This window comes from Mobula hypostoma, chromosome 6 (genome assembly GCF_963921235.1).
Source record: "Mobula hypostoma chromosome 6, sMobHyp1.1, whole genome shotgun sequence".
NCBI classification, from domain to species: Eukaryota; Metazoa; Chordata; class Chondrichthyes; order Myliobatiformes; family Myliobatidae; genus Mobula; species Mobula hypostoma.
The window spans coordinates 65,078,092-65,095,065 of record NC_086102.1 but is presented as its reverse complement, the minus strand read 5'-3'; the positions used below and the strand labels follow the sequence as shown (position 1 = coordinate 65,095,065).

The following is a 16,974-nucleotide window of genomic DNA, read 5'->3' as shown; positions in this document are numbered from 1 at the left end:
TCTGCATAGTTGGACCAGGGCAGGTGATGTTCACTCCTAGGAATTTGAAACTTTCAACCCCCTCAACCTCAACACCATTGGTGTAGATAGAATACAGCTCCCCTACCTGAAGTCAATAACCAGCTTGTCTGTTTAAGGTTGTTTCGTGACACCATGTTACTAAGATCTCTTAACTCCTTCCTATATTCAGACTCATTGTTTGAAATGTAGCTCACTGCAGTGCAAACTTGTAGATGGAGTCAGAGCGAAATCTAGGCACGCAGTTATGAATGCACAGGGAGTAGAGAAGGGGTCAGAGGCACAATATTATGCATAACCATTATTGAGAGCAATCGTAGTGGAGGTGTTGCTGTCTTTTCTGTTTGGCCGTGCTCTGTTAGGAAGTCAAGGATCCATTTGGAGAGGGAGGTGCTGACTCTTAGGGCACAGAGCTTCATGATGAATTTATGGTGTTGAAGATGATGCTGTAGTCAACAAAAATAGTCTGACGTAGGTGTTTTACTGACATTTAAGAGCAGCAGTGGTTAAAAAAAATTGGGGTATTGGTACCACGACATCTACAAGTAGTTTTCCATTTCAAACAGAGTTTTACAGCTGTTGTTATAGAGGAAGAAAATGCACCTTTTGTGCAACCTGTATTTTTCAAAGTCTTCTCTTTGCTGGGCCATGCATTGCTGTTCCCATCAAATATATGGAGTTTGGACATCTTCACAGTATTTGATAAGTCAAGAGAAAATGTATCAGTGTTTTAATGGTTTCACTACTTTTATAAAGTTTTTATGTTCAACCAATATGAGTCCCTTTTCATAAATGGAAATTAGCTCTGAAGCAGAAATTTCACAACAGGTATTCTATAATGTTAGTTTGCCAGATAACATTCACTGTTAACTCAAGGAATCCTAACATTACTCTGGATGTAGAAGTGCCTTGGGAAGTGCCTTGAACACATCCACCTGCTAATTGTTTATAGTTATTTGTATAAGTTAATTCTCAAAGTTTTAGTTGTTGCCTAGAAGTTCTGAAATGTTTTGATTTTATGATGTGTCATAAATTGGATGTTTTTAAATATTATTTGGGGCTGGAGACAAAGATTCTTTCACTCTGAAGTATATATCTATACTGCTGGATGGGCTAGGGATTATTTTGTTCTAACTACCAATAAAACTCATATGATTTAAACCACTGCTCACATTTTCACATCTATCTCATCTTTCTCTTTCTGTACAGAAAATGCCAGAAGGGTCGGAGGACTGTAGGCACTGGCAGGCCCATTGACATCCATCCCCTGTAACTGTTTCAGTAATTCATCCAATCCTGACCATGGCACAAGGGAGCCAACAGATTGATATTCAGGTGCTGCATGATCTCCGGCAGCGCTTCCCTGAGATCCCAGAAGGAGTGGTGTCTCAGTGCATGCTGCAGGTACTGTTTAAAATAGGACATATCAGCTGCTCAATACTTTTTACATTATAAAGCAGCAAAGGAACAGTTTGATTTATTTGTATGTTATTCATGCAGATTTAAAAGTAATTGCATAGTTGCAAATTAATGTTCCCTAAAAAATTCAGGTGGATATGCTGCACCCACAGTTATTGGATTGATTACAAGGACCTTCAGGTTATGGGCTTGACAATGCTTTCATTATAATTTGAGTTAAAAACACTACCTTTAACCAAAAAAAATGTTGAATTAGTGCACCTTTGAATATTTTTGCTAACCAACTTGCCTTAGGCATTCTAATATGCAGCCCTTTTTCAGACTTGTACATGTTACATTTTACATCAGTCGAACCATATTTTATAGTATGTTTTAACAACTATTGAATGTTGTATGAAATTATTTTAAGATAGTGTATAAATTGTTCGATGCTACTAGGAGCACAATTTGTTCTTGTGTCAGCTGCAGAAGAGTTGACAAGAAGTAAACAAAATCGTATTATCGTTAAGTATCCTAAATTATTTAAGAAATAACATTGTGACTCAATTTGGAGAAATTTGGAAGAAACATGCCATAGGGATTTTGTCTTTGCATCATCTTAAAGATTTAAAAAACTATTTTTAAACTATTAATATCACAGGCATATCTGAAAAAACATTACTTCATCTGGATGTGTGTGCGTGTGTGTGTGTGTATATGTGCAGTGCCTTTAAAAAGTATTCACCCACCCCTCCGGAAGTTTTCATGTTTTATTGTTTTACAACATCGAATCACAGTGATTTAATCCCTGATTTAATTTGGCCTCTTTAACACTGATAAACAGAAAAAGTCTCTTTCATATCAAAGTGAAAACAGATCTCTACAAAGTGATCTAAATTAATTAAAAATATAAAGCACAAAATCATTGACTGCATATGTATTCACCCCCCCCTTTTTTTTAATATGACATACCAAGTCATCACTGGTGCAGTCAATTGGTTTTAGAAGTCAGATAATTAGTTAAATTGAGATCTGTTCTTGGAGACCTGTGTGCAGTTAACATGTTTCAATTGATTGTAGTAAAAATACACCTGTATCTGGAACGCCCAACTGCTGGTGAGTCAGTATCTTGGCAAAAGCTACATCATAAAGACAAAAGAACACTTCAGGCAACTCCACAAAATGGTTATAGAAAAGCACATGTCAGGAGATGAATACAGAAAATTTCCCAAGTCACCGAATATCCCTTGGAGTACGGTTAAGTCAATCATCAAGAAGTGGAAAGAATATAGCACAGTTGTAAATCTGACTAGAGCAGACCATCCTCAAAAACTGAGTAACTGCAAGAAGGGGACTAGTGTTCGAGGCCACCAAGAGACCTATGACAACTGTGGAGGAGTTGCAAGCTTCAGTAGCTGAGATGGGAGAGACGGCACATATAACTGTTGCCCGGTTGCTTTACCAGTCGCAGCTTAATGGGAGAGTGGCAAAGAGACAGCCACTATTGGGGAAAAAAAATCTAACATGAAATCTTGGCTAGAGTTTGTCAGAAGGCATGAAGTCAGCTGGAAGAAGGTTCTATGGTCTCATTAACCCTAAATTGAGCTTTTTGGCCATCAGACTAAAGACTATGTTTGGCATAAGCCGAACTCCACATCATCAGAAACTCATCATCTCTACCTTGAAGCATGGTGGTGACTGCATCATGTTGTGTGGGTGCTTCACTGCAGCAGGCCCTGGAAGGCTTGCGAAGGTAGAGGGTAAAATGAAAGCAGCAAAATACAGGGAAATTCAAGAGGAAAACTTAGTCATAGTCATACTTTATTGATCCCGGGAGAAATTGGTTTTCATTACAGTTGCACCATAAATAATAAATAGTAATAGAACCATAAATAGTTAAATAGTAATATGTAAATTATGCCAGTAAATTATGAAATAAGTCCAGGACCAGCCTATTGGCTCAGGGTGTCTGACCCTCCAAGGGAGGAGTTGTGAAGTTTGATGGCCACAGGCAGGAATAACTTCCTATGACGCTCTGTGTTGCATCTCGGTGGAATGAGTCTCTGGCTGAATGTACTCCTGTGCCCACCCAGTACATTACGTAGTGGATGGGAGACATTGACCAAGATGGCATGCAACTTGGACAGTATCCTCTTTTCAGACACCACCGTGAGAGAGTCCAGTTCCATCCCCACAACGTCACTGGCCTTCCGAATTAGCTTGTTGATTCTGTTCGTGTCTGCTACCCTCAGCCTGCTGCCCCAGCACACAACAGCAAACATGATAGCACTGGCCACCACAGACTCGTAGAACATCCGCAGCATCGTCCGACAGATGTTGAAGGATCTCAGTCTCCTCAGGAAATAGAGACAGCTCTGACCCTTCTTGTAGACAGCCTCAGTGTTCTTTGACCAGTCCAGTTTATTGTCAATTTGATGCAGTCTGCAAGACAGCTGCGACTTGGGAGAAGATTTGTTTTCCAGCAAGGTAATGACCCCAAGCATAAAGCCAAAGTGACACAGGAATGGCTGAGAAACAACAGCGTTAATGTCCTGGAGTGGCTAACTCAGAGTCCAGACCTCAATCCAACTGTGGCTGAACTTGAAAAGGGCTTTTCACTCATGATCCCCATGCAGTCTGACAGAGCCTGAGCAGGCTCTGGGTTAGGGTTAAAATTGCATTGTCAAGGTGTGCAAAGCTGATAGAGATCTATACTCAATATCAAGGCTGTAATTGCTGCCAAGGGTGCATCTGCTAAGTACTGACTTGAAGGGGTTGAATACTCAGGCATTCAATTATTTTGTGTTTTATACTTGTAATTAATTTAGATAACATTGTAGAGATCTGTTTTCACTTTGACACAAAATTTTTTCTGTTGATCAGTATCAGGAAAACCAAATTAAATTCACTGCAATGTTGTAAAACAATAAAACATGAAAACTTACAAGGAGGGGTGATGGATACTTTGTATAGGCATTGTATATGTGTGTGTGTGTATGCGTATGTGTTTGTATGTACATGTGTATCCTTCACTCCCCAACAGAGCCTGGGGATATTTTTTTCCCAATACCATTATGAATCGCTGACCAAAAATTTAAATGTGGGAATAATAATAAGAAAAAAGTAGTAACTGCAGGCTTAGCAGTTTAATAATAATAACTGTGAAACCAGTAATTTTCTAAGACAAAAATGGTGGGGAAGATGCATTGTAGTGAAGTAATATTACAAAATGCAAGGATTAAAGGGAAAAAATCTACTTAACTGATTAATTTTAAGTAAAACTCATAATATCACTTGGAATGGCAAATTATCACCAAGGACCTTGAATTAACCAGAAATCACAGGAATTCTTAACTAACCAGGGACACAGGTGAGGAGTTTTATCTTCAAAGCACAAATATTTCAAAATTAAGGAAGAAGACTAAAGATCAGCCTTAAGAGTTGATGCTTAGAACACTACATCTATTGACAATGTTGCTCAACTAATTTTTCCTCAGTACTAAACAAGTGAAGCCAAAGGATGAAATGGAAAATTCGCAGAATGATTTAAATTGTAAATTACATTATGCATAAAATGACAAATCAAGTAAGGAGTTGCATCTAAGTCAAATACATCTGGTTCATAAGTATATAATAACATTAACAAGTGGAATTGAAGTATTCATAGTGTTATGATAGTGATTATTAATAAACTGTATAAAATGAAATTTAGAAAAACAGGCCAGAAAATCTGGCAAAATGTCAGAATCTTAAGTTTGTTGAGGCCAGATGAAGTCTGTCGAATGTTATGAAAATACCACTTTTAACCTGAATCCCTCATTCTGTCTGTATTTGTTTTGCTACAATGCAACAACATTGAATAGATACATCAGGGAGGGGAATAAAATTTTTCAATTGCAAGTGAAGCTGCAAATAAAAGTCTAGGAAATTTCTCTTTGTGACTGTAAGCAGAGACAAGTTGGCGCATTGTGCAAAATGTAAGAAATAGTTGTGCAGAGTGGTGAAAAAGTCGGTACAGGATTTGAAACAAAATAAATAGCAAGTTCTGATAAAGATTTGTGCTAATCTATCAAGCAGGGTCGAAGAGGCAGTTCAGCTGGAATTCAGAAGTCTGTTAATTGTGGAAGGAAACCAGGAGGATAAGCTTGAAAGGAAATTGGCAGCTGCTTCTGTCTCTGACTTTTACAGCAGCATTATGTGCGTCTGGTGAACTTGAAAGTATATTGTAAGAAGCTTGGTACCTACTGCATTGTTTACAAAATCTCTGATTAAGCAACTGATACTGAAAAAAAAGTATATACATAGTTTAATAAGTACCTACTTTTTCATTTGTTGAAGTAGGAAGTTTGAAGGTGGGCTGAATCTTGATCTCTGTAAGTGGGTGAGTTGGGATTGAGCTAGGGGTTAAAATCTAAAGTATATGAAGCCAGAGCTCAATCCACTTTGAACCCATCTGTGTTGGAGGCAGAGTGAGGGGCAAGCAACAAATCGGCTTGCAGAATGAGAACTGGTCATTCAAATCTGTTCATTTTCATTCCTGCTGATGAGAACTCAGAGTGAATAAAAGAACTGTCATTTTTCCTCTGTCACACAGTTCAGATCGACTTCTAAAGCAAAATATGGAAGATGTTGGAAATCTGAAGAAAAATCAAACTCTCAGGTCAAGCATTAACTATGCAGAGAGGAATAAATGCCGGTGTTTCCATTTGATAACTTCACCTTAGTCATTAACATGAAGCAGTAACTTTATTTCTTTTTTCCATGGAAGCTGTTGACTTAAATATTTTACTTCAAAATAACTTAAATAGTTGGAAGGCTCTGAACATCCTGAGATCATGAAATGAAGGAGAAAGATGTTTGTCTAATCCTATAATAATTGATGTATATAAAAGCTGCTTTCCTTCATTTTATTTTTAATGTCACCTTGGTTTCACAGGCCTTAGAAAATATGAGCGGTGAAAGAAGATGCAGAAGGTTGATTTTATTTGCAAGTATCTTCACAGCACTGCTTGTTGACCAGGAGGAATAATACTTCCCTCCAGGCATATCAAGCAACCCACTAAATTGAAAATGTGTCTGCTCCCCTGTTTCCATGGGATTCTCCTCTCAAATATTCATGTCTGACATTGCTGGTGAGCATGAAAGATCTGATGTGTTTCTTCTCAGCAAATCGGATGTGGCCAGTTGAGCCCCTTAATGTCCATCTTCACCATAGCACCTGTCTGCTCTCCTTGTCTGCAATATTTTACAATGGTCTTCCCTGTCAGAAAGGCCTTCTGTCTGTCAACTGAACAATTAGTGGGCAGGAAACTGAATTAAGGGATTTTCCCTCCAGTTTTTCTGATTTTTTTTTAAACTGATATGTGCATTGGATGCAGCAGTTGGTTAAAATACTGGTCAATGATTACTGAAGCACCATTTTTGTTGACAATATTTGAAAAACCTTTTTGTAACTTCTTACAGCCACTGTACTCCATGCAATAAATAATAGTTAATCACCGTAATTTTCCTGAAGATATCAGTGAAGGTTCTATGCACATGTTGTTAGATGCAGTTATACATGCTTCTGAAGTGGAGGTTTTTGTTTCAAAATTCACTCAATATTTCCTAGAATCTCATGCAGTAGACGTATATAATATTGCCTCAGTGACACTTTATGTGAATTCATCATTAATCCACTTTTTGGAAAATTGGAGTAATTTGCATCCATGCAAGATGCATAGTTTATTACACCACCTGCGGGGTAAGGGAGAATTTTGTGCACATCCTATAAAGAACTTGGCAAAAGCGAAATTAAAGTTTGTTTTACATTTGCATTTGCTATTTAAACTGATCAGTTAAGTAAAACGTGACACAAGTGTTTTAAAATTTAACTAAAATCAAATTAACTTCAAACTTGAGCAAGAATTTATTATTATATGATAGTGGTGTTTTCTTCCCAGTATTTTTAGTGAGGCATTCTGTTTCATTTTGAATGATGCAGACATTCTGCAGTGAACTTGTGCATACTAGAATTACAATGATAGCCCCCCTTGTTGCAGAAATAGATCAACTTCCTTCCATAAGGATCATATTGATCCATGGTTTTGCAAAGAATTAAGGTTGGTCCAAAATGAAAAATATTTCTGTTGTATTCTAAACTTAAGTTTTATTTAAATGAACAATATATCAACTCAATTCACTATAGTAGCCCAACTTCCATGCCTGATGTATTAAATCATACAGCTGATTCTCTGGAGAAAAACATACATTTTGAGTTGCAGAAGATATCTATTGTTCAATGGTAACAGTGGAAAAACATAGTCTCTGATCTATGCACCAACCTTGATTGCTGGTATGGACAGTCCAGTGCATCTGTGGATGTGAACTTCCCTCTGTTGAGGACATTTACAGCAGCAGGTGCGTAAAGAAGGTCTGGAAGATCATCAGGGCCACCAGACACCCCAACCATAAACTGTTACAGTTGCTTCCGTCTGGCAGACGGTACCGCAGCATTAAAGCCAGGACCAACAGGATACAGAACAACTTCTTTCTACAAGCCATTAGACTTATCAATTCAGAAGTCTGTACCTTGCGACAGAGTCATGCAAAGATTTTTACCTCCCTCACGTTGTGGGAAGGATGTAAAATTTGAATAAGTTCAAATTTGTGGGTTATCATCAGTTTGTGTGTTTTTGATATCAACATTAATTGTGTCTTTTTAGTTTGGTGGTCAACATTAATAGAGCTTTATACTGTTTGATTCAATTGTACATTAACACTTAAAATATGAGCTTGTATTCTAAGATTTCCAAGTTGAATATCCTGTTGTGTGGATTGTGCTGAAGCTGTTGGTATGTTTACAGTCCTTCAAAGAGTTGTTGTTCCTAGTGGTGCAGTGAAGAAGTGAAGTTCATTGGAAGATTCTTGAGGATTACTTAGTTACAAATTTGACGCCTGTTAATTGGGCTGATCCAGATCAATACATTTTTCTGTCCTCTAACTGGTTACCAGAGGGCATGAGGTTGTAGTCTTCCTCCTGATAGTTATTCCTTACCCAGTGTTGAGAAGTACAGATGTCATGGGATTTCAGTGTCCTTGTTCAGTATTTCTTGGAATCGTCTTCCCCCCCACGTTTTTTTCTTGCTCCTCAAACTAAATACTCTAGTTATCATTGAACAGTTTTTATAGCCATTTCCAGTAATAGGCAGCTTTAGACCCTTGAGTTATATACAGTGTACTCTGCATATTTCAATTTGAAGTAACTGATCATGGACATGTTCATTCACTTTCCTCCTTTTGACTTCATGTGCTACTAGACTGTGCAAAGATCCTGCAGGTTTTTCATCCTTCTTCAGTTGCACTGTTTCTTCAGATAGCATAGCTTTTGAAAACAATTCTCACCTCTGTTCTCAAAGCCTAGAAGTTTGATACTTGCTACAAATTAAAAATTGGTTTAATTTACAAATTTTAAGACAAGTAATACAACCCAATCAGTAGAATATTTTAGTACTTTAAATAATCCCAGTCTTTGCAATTTAGTTTCTTTGCTTGGCATACTTGAATGTTGTATGAAATTAGACTTGATTGAAATTGTTAGTATATAGGATGCATAAATACTGTTGTAACTTGACTGTGTCTAAGTGTATTTAATTTCTCTTTTCAAATTAAGAATAACAATAACCTGGAAGCCTGTTGTTTGGCCCTTGCCCAAGAGAGCAACAAATACCTGTATGGGGAGTTCCACAGCACAGATGATGCCAGAATGAGCAGAAACCACATGCTGCAGATTAACCTGGGTATTCAGCCTCCAGCAACATACCAGACAGGGGATGGTGGTCAACTCAATGGTGGTCGAACGCTGGTCCATAGTACAAGTGATGGTCACATTGAACCTCAACGAGGAGGTGGTCAGCAACTTGTGCGACTGATACAGGAGCCACATTCTGCCCCAGCAATTGTAGCAAATCCATCTGGCTACAACCCTTTCTTTGTAAGTGACCAAGGCCGGAATACAGGTACTCCTCCCCCGCCATCTCAACAGCCAACATCCCTTCAGCCAAGCTTGAATACATCACCTATGCAAGGTCTTTCTCCAACATATCAGCCCATATCTCGGTACACTATAAACCCTATTACAGTAACCTTGTCTCAGAACTTACCATCTGGTCAGACTGCTCCAACTGCATTGCATATACATGGTGGTCCATCACAGATGCAGAACACTCCCTATGGGATCGGTAATTCTATTTATATTAGGCCAACATCTGGACGACAGACTCCTCAAAACACAGCTTGGACTTCCAGTCAGTGTCCTCTCCCACAGTATAATCATCATCCTCCACCTGTTTATCAACCACAACAGACTTATCAGCCTTCTCAGTATTCTCCCAAACAGCCACAGCTTCCTCAGCAGGCATTTCGATCACCACCTCCATCACAGTTCAGCTCACCTTACAGCTCTCCTCAGCATCAGGTACAAGCCAACCAGCAAGGTCATCAGACTTCCCACGTCTTCATGCCGATTAGTTCTCCCACAATGACGCATCTCCCGTACCAGCCTCCTCAGAATTATCCACAACAAGGCAGCCAGTCGTTGTCCTACATGCCTTATTCTGTGTCGGGATTGTCCAAAGCTCCTATGAAAAATCAGATAGAAATCAAATTGGAAACACCACAGCGATCCGCTGCCAATGTCACTAGAAGTTCATCTCCTGTCAGCAGTCAGCCTGCTTTGCGGAGTCATCCTACATTGTATATTGCCACCAATTCACCATCCAGCTCACCATCAAGAGGAATGTCGGGACAAATGAGTGTTGTTCAACCACAGCCAGTGTATAGTGTACCACCTACGTATATTCACCATCAACCATCGCGACCTCGGTCTACAACTGCTGGCAGTAACCAAGTAAATGCTCCTCGTGTGGTTGTAACGCAGCCTAATACTAAATACACCTTCAAAATCACAGTTTCTCCAAACAGACCACCTTCAATTTCCCGAGGTGTGGCATCACCTACTTTTGACCCTGGGAGCATCTTGAATTTAGTGGATTGTCAAGGAGAGCATCCTGGAGCCCCAGAACCTATCCAGCCAATATCAGCACTAACAGGGTCTGCTGTTGATAAGCGAAATGAGGACCAAAGGCGAAAGTCAAGTTCAGGGTCAGATGACTATGCTTACACTCAAGGTATAGTATACTGTTTTTTAAAAAAAAATAAATCCAGACAAATGTGTGCTATTTGGAAGATCAAATGTAAGAGTAAACTGTACAGTTAAATGACAGGACCCTTCAGAACATTGATGAACTTAGGGTTCTTGGGATAGCTCCCTGAAAGTGGCACAAGTGGACACGGTGGTTATGAAAGTGTATGGTCTGCTTGCCTTCATCAGTCGATGCATTGCATGTAAAAGTCAGGAAGTCACATTGCGGCAGATAAAACTTTTGTCAGAAACAATTTGGGTATTGTATGCAGTTCTGGTTGTTAGAGGAGAAATGTAGAGATTTGGAAAAGGTGCAGAAACGATTCACCAGGGTATTTCTCAACTAGGACAGTATTGCTCTGAAGAGGGTGGACACACTTGGATTGTTTTCTCTGAAGTGCCAGAGGCTGAAGGGCATCCTGATCTAAAACGATGAGAGGAATCAATAGGGCAGGTGGTCAGTCTTTCTCTCAGGTCAGAGATGTCAAATGCTTGGGGACATAAACTTCAGGTAGAGGGTGGGGAAGTTGAAAGAATATGTGTGAGGCAAGTTTTTACAGTGAGGTAGGTGGAACAAACTGCCTGGGGAGGAGGTAGAAGCAGAATATAATAATGATCTGCAAGAGGCATTTTGACAGATACATGAACAGACAATTGATGAACATGGACTGGATGTAGGCAGCTGGAATTAGTTATATTGACATCATGTTTGATGCAGACATGGTGGGCCAAAAGGCTTGATCCTGCACTGTAATGTTTTATGTTCTAAAATTGACTCTGCATTGAAGGTGGGTTGTGCTGGAACATGGACAGAACAATTGTAAGACAAGAAATGTGATTTTAGCTTCTGTTGAAATTATATCAATCCATTTGTGGAACTACTTTCATAAAAAAAATGGGCCAGTTCTTTTTAAAAATTGGGAATTACTTTCATTACTATTCAAAGGAGAATTGTACATTTAATGACTAGTTATAGTTTTAGGAGCAATGTTCAATAGTGGAGCAAAATGTGTGATGTTTATGAAGAAATTAGTCTCAAATGAAATTCCAACCATTTTGATTCTGGTCAAGCTGCTCTTTGACAGTTAGTTGTTTTTTTTTAATTGTAGGATCATAAGAAAAGTGAACTACTTTCCCTCAGTGCAATTCCACCAGTCAAATTGATCATGAATGATTTGTCTCTCTGTTTTGCTGTGTGTGGTTGTTTCCATAACAGCTTTAGCCTACCATTAAGTATGAGGATGCTGAACTTATTAAATCTAACATGGATAAGGAATTCTAATGTAACTTGTTTGAATTCTGCAAAGGGAATTTGTTATCATTTGAGATGGGCTGTTTCTACCTTCTGGCAGAGCACTTTTGCATGTAAAAATAATTAAAAGCTTGGAAGATCAAAGAAAGTAAACAAGTAACTTTTCTAGAGCTTGAAACAATTGGTGGTACTGACCTTGTTCCCACTGAAGACCATGTCAGAGATCTAATTTAGTCCCTTAAACTGAACACTGAGTAACTTCAAACTAAGATTATTTGAGTACTTTACAAATAGAGAATACACAAATGCGAAATGAAAATAAATGTGTTGTATTTGGAAGTGGTAGGAGGTGTGGGGCCCTTTCCTGTTTCATGCCTTATGTTTTACATTTGACTAATCTAGCTTTTCATTTTCAGCATTTTATTTATTTAGAGATACAGTACAGAAACAGCCTCTTCTAGCCGAATGAGCCCGTCACCTAAATACAGCTTTGTGACCAATTAGCCTAATAATCTGCACATCTTTAGAATGTGGTAAGAGACTAAAGTATCTGCAGGAAGCCCACATGGTCGCAGGGAGAAAGTTGAAACTCCTTACTGATAGTGGTGGAATTGAACCTGGGTTGCTGGCGCTGTAATAGCATCGTCCTAACCGTTAGGCTACCATGCTGCCAATTTATGCTCATTAATATTTAGTATCTTTGAACCCTTTGGTCAGGGTCAAACATGATGTTGCCTCTTCGTAGTTGTCCAGATTTACAAGCCAGGGCAGTACGATAAGGAGAGCAAGCTGTTGCCCATGTAGCAAGCTCCCCCTCTCTATGCATTTGATAAATCCAAAGGAACAGCAGAGACTGGTACAGTTTGGCACTGGTGGCATCACAGGAGTTGCCAGCCAGCATTGAACTCAATGTCAGACTGCCCTTAAGGACACCAGCTCCAGACTTTTCCCTCAGGGTTGACTCCAGAAGCCTTCTCCGTGAGTGGGTATAGCCGCAAGGCAGCTGAGGTTTGAGATCAGTGTTTTCCTTCTCCTGGATGATCTGCCAACCACAGCTGACAAGCCCCATTTGCCCGAAGCAACTGGTTTTAAGGCGCCACTAACCTGCTTTTGTCCATTCTCCTGTCAGTAGAAACGGTTCAGCCAGGCTTAGTAGCTAAGTCACGTGTGAAGGCCAGGAGCTGGACTTGATCAGAGACTATTTGATGAGCACGCCATTGGGAGCATTTAGGAGGTAGTGGGAGTTTATCCCCATTACCACCCCCAGCTATAACAACCTTAAGGAACCAATTCTAAAGATATGAAATATCTTACTAAATTGTATTAATTATCCTCTGGATGTTTAATCATTTGTATGTGATAGAAAAATATTTCAGTAAGAAACACACACAATATTGGAGAAACTTTGTAAGCCAGGCAGTCGACATTTATGGGCTGAGACACTTCATCAGGGCTGGAAAAGAAGGGGGTAGGGGCAGAGCCCAGGATAAAAAGGTGGAGGAGGGGGAGGAGTAAAAGCTGGTAGGTGATAGATAAGATCTGGTGTTGGGTAAGGTTGGGGTGGGAGAAAAGGGATGAAGTAAGAAGCTGGGTGAAGATGGGTGTTAAAGATAAAGAGCTGAAGAAGAAGGAATCTTAATAGGAGAGGGCAGGTGACCATGGAAGCAAGAGGAGGAGGAGGGCACCGGAGGGAGGAGATAGGGAGGTGAGGAGAAGAGAAGGGGTGAGGGGAAGGAAAAAAGAAAGGGGGATGGGGGAGAAGTTATTGCAAGTAAAAGAAGTCACTATTCATGCCATCAGGTTGAAGACTACCCTGATGGAATATGAGGTGTTGCTCCTCCAACCTGGATTTGTCCTCACTGTGGCTGTAGAGGAGACTGTGGACAGACATGTCAGAATGGGAAGTCAAATTAAAATGGGTGGCTTCTGGGTGGTGACCAGCTACCACACCCCCTCACCCCAGCCCTACTCTCTGCTTCCTATAGAGATCACTGTCTACATGACTCCCTTGTCCATTCATCTCTCCCCACTTATCTCCCTCCTGGCACTTATCTCTGCAACTGTAGCAAGTGCTACACCTGTCCATACGCCACCTCTGTTACCAGCATTCAGAGCCCAACACAGTACTTCCAGGTGAGGCAGCACTTCACCTGTGAATCTGTTGGAGGTCATCTTTTTTTTCATCCAGCGCATCTTGTGTAGCCTCCTGCATCGATGAGACTGGGAGACAGTGTTATTGAGCACCTTTGCTGCTCTGTCTGCTGCAAAAGGCAGCATCTCCCAGTGGCTACCTGTTTCATTTCGATTTCCCAGTAAGTTGAATTCTGACTGCCAAAGTAAATAATAAGTTAATAGCTTATGCCTGTGAAAAAAGAAACTGGTTTTAGTACATTTTATTAGTGTAACTTGTACCTGCCAACTGGCCAGGGTAATAGCTGCTGTCTGTTGTGTAACACAATGCATGACCAAAAGGATCAGAAATACAGAATTTGTATATAATTGCAGTGTAGGTTTTTTTTTAATTGCTGCTGTCATGTTGGCAATTGTGTTGGGATCTGCTAAAATAACCTGGGATTGTTTTTGAAAGTACCTTTAAATTTTCTCCAATTTCTTTTTGGTATTGTTATCTTTTGGAATTTTATTATACTTTAACATTGTATTAATGTTTATATGGCTTACCTTTTTTGTATACTTACTCAATAAAAAGATTTAAAAAGAAAGAAAGAAAGAAATTTTCTCCAATTTGATAATAGAAGTTGCAACTCCTTGATAAAATTGTATTGGTATTTGTAGTTTAAAACATATTTGCAATAAATAGAGTATGAATTTGTTTTGGAGAAATTAGACATTGTGGTATAATGATGCATGTGCAGCAAAGGTTTCTTTTAATTTTGTGCACCTGATGATGTGATCTAAATGCCATTCTTGTGTCAAGAGAGTCCAAGGAATAATTGGCTAAATGTGTGAAGGGAAAATATTTGAGGTATCAGTGAAGACCGGGGAAGTGCCCTCGATTGGACAGTGGTCAGTGATCTCTGCTTTTGCTGTTTCATTCCATGATTTTAAGTTGTTGCTTTAAGTATTTGTAATGAGCTACTTGACTAATTCATGATACATTGAACCGAAATTTTGTTTTAGGTCTTCAACTTAATTTAAAATTACAAATTCATACAATTGCTTGGGTAGATTTAATGGTTTGACAACATTCAGTATCAAATGAGAGGCCTTTATTTGGAGGATTGTTACAAAAAGTTATCAAAATCCAGCTTTATAATGACAAATTGAAAATACTGGGGCAGGGTGATCACTTATAGTACATTTCCAGGGGAATGGAAATGCCTTAATCTAATCTCTGTTCTAATCTCCAGCAATAAAATTGCTGCCTTTGCATCTTTGTGACATTGAAGCTGTTACTTAAGAGGGTTATGAATAATCTGCTAGAAGCAAATTCCTTTCTCTGTACAACATTTGTTTCCAGTCCATTTGCCACCAAGTACTTTAAAATGGATATATCACTAGATTTAGAAGGCTCTGAGCAACTGATGAGAAGATTTTGAAATAGAGATTATTTTTGCTCAGTATGTTGTTCAGTGGGGATAAGTGAAATAATTTGTACTTTATGTCAACCTGGTTTCAATATGCACAATTTGTTTGCACATCTGTTCTGTTCTGGATGAACTAATGGATTATTTTCCATACTTGTAGCACTATTGCTCCATCAAAGAGCTCGAATGGAGCGATTACTAAAAGAGCTAAACCTGGAGAAACAAAAGCTGGAGAAACTGAAAGCTGAGGTCAATGAAATGGAATATGATTTAATGCAACGGCGGCTGAGGAGGGTGAACTCCAACACCTCAATACCTACAGTAAGGCTGCCACTAATTATAGATTAATGTACATTTAAGGTTTATAATCTGTGCTGTAGCTGAGAGCATTTCAATTCACTGTTTCTACTTCTATCTTAAATTGACTTATCCAAGTGGAATAGTCTTATTCGTTCTGCTTCTGAGATAATTGACTCCCACTTTTGAAGTTATATTCACATTATAGGACAGTTTAACAATAATATCTTTGTTGCACCTTGCCCCCTGCTACATATAATTCGGGCAAAATTGCCACTATGCATGCTTACTGATTTGACCATAGAAGCATAATTAAGCTATTCAGCCCCTCGAGTCTGCTCTGCCATTCCATCATGGCTGGTATATTATCCTCCTCAACCCCATTCTCTTGCCTTCTCCCTGTTACTTTTGACATGCTGACTAATTAAGAGCCTATCAACCTTCAAATATTCCCATTGACTTGGCCTCCACAGTCGTCTGTGGGAATGAATTCCATAGATTTACCGCCCTCTGGCTGAAGAAATTCCTTCTCGTCTTTGTTCAGAAGGGAGGTCCTTCTATTTTGAGGATGTACCCTCTGGTCCTAGATTTCCCCCATTATAGGAAACATCCTCTCCCCATCCACTATATCTAAGCTTTTCAATATTCAATAGGTTTCAATGAGATTCCCCTCATTCTTCTAAACTGCAGTGAGTACAGGCCCAGAGCTATCATTTGCTCCTCATATGCTAACCTCTTCATTCCTGAGATCATTCTTGTGACCCACCTCAGGACCCTTTCCAATGCCAGCACATCATTTCTGAGTTAAGGGGCCCAAAATTGCCCACAAGTGCCTTTTAAAGACTTAGCATCTCATCCTTGCTCTTCTATTCTAGTCCTCTCAAAATGAATGCTAATAATGCACTTGTCTTCCAAGTCAATTTCTAGGGAATCCTGCATTAAGACTCCCAAGTCCCATTGCGCCTCTGATTTCTGAATTTTCTCCATTTAGAAAATAGTCTATGCCTTTATTCCTTCTACCGAAGTACATGCCATACACTTCCCTACACTATACTCTATCCACCACTTCTTTCCTCCTTGCTCCTAATCTTAAGTCCTTTTGAAGACTCGCTGATTTCTCAATTTTTATCTACCCTCCACATATTTTCGTATCATCCGCTAACTTGGCCACAAAGCCATCAATTCTGTCATTCAAATTATTGACGTGCAACTTGAAAGTGGTCCCAACACTTGACCCCTGTGGAACACCACTAGTCACAGGCAGTCAATCAGTAAAGGACTTC

The 16,974-nt window shown here is 39.3% G+C and overlaps 1 protein-coding gene across 5 annotated transcripts in view; it reads left to right on the top strand.

Annotated features, from left to right (window-relative positions):
* Positions 1-16,974, top strand: part of tab3 (TGF-beta activated kinase 1 (MAP3K7) binding protein 3) — a 136,333-nt gene that overhangs the window by 67,391 nt on the left and 51,968 nt on the right. For 4 of the 5 annotated variants that reach the window (XM_063050900.1, XM_063050902.1, XM_063050901.1 and 1 more), the window contains 3 exons: positions 1,228-1,422; positions 9,068-10,583; positions 15,555-15,715. In XM_063050900.1, coding sequence (XP_062906970.1) covers positions 1,321-1,422; positions 9,068-10,583; positions 15,555-15,715 — 1,779 coding nt within the window. In that variant the 5' untranslated portion in view covers positions 1,228-1,320. Of the gene's footprint in view, positions 1-1,227; positions 1,423-6,352; positions 6,549-9,067; positions 10,584-15,554; positions 15,716-16,974 lie in introns of those variants that run through there. The other variant, XM_063050903.1, reaches the window with a different exon arrangement.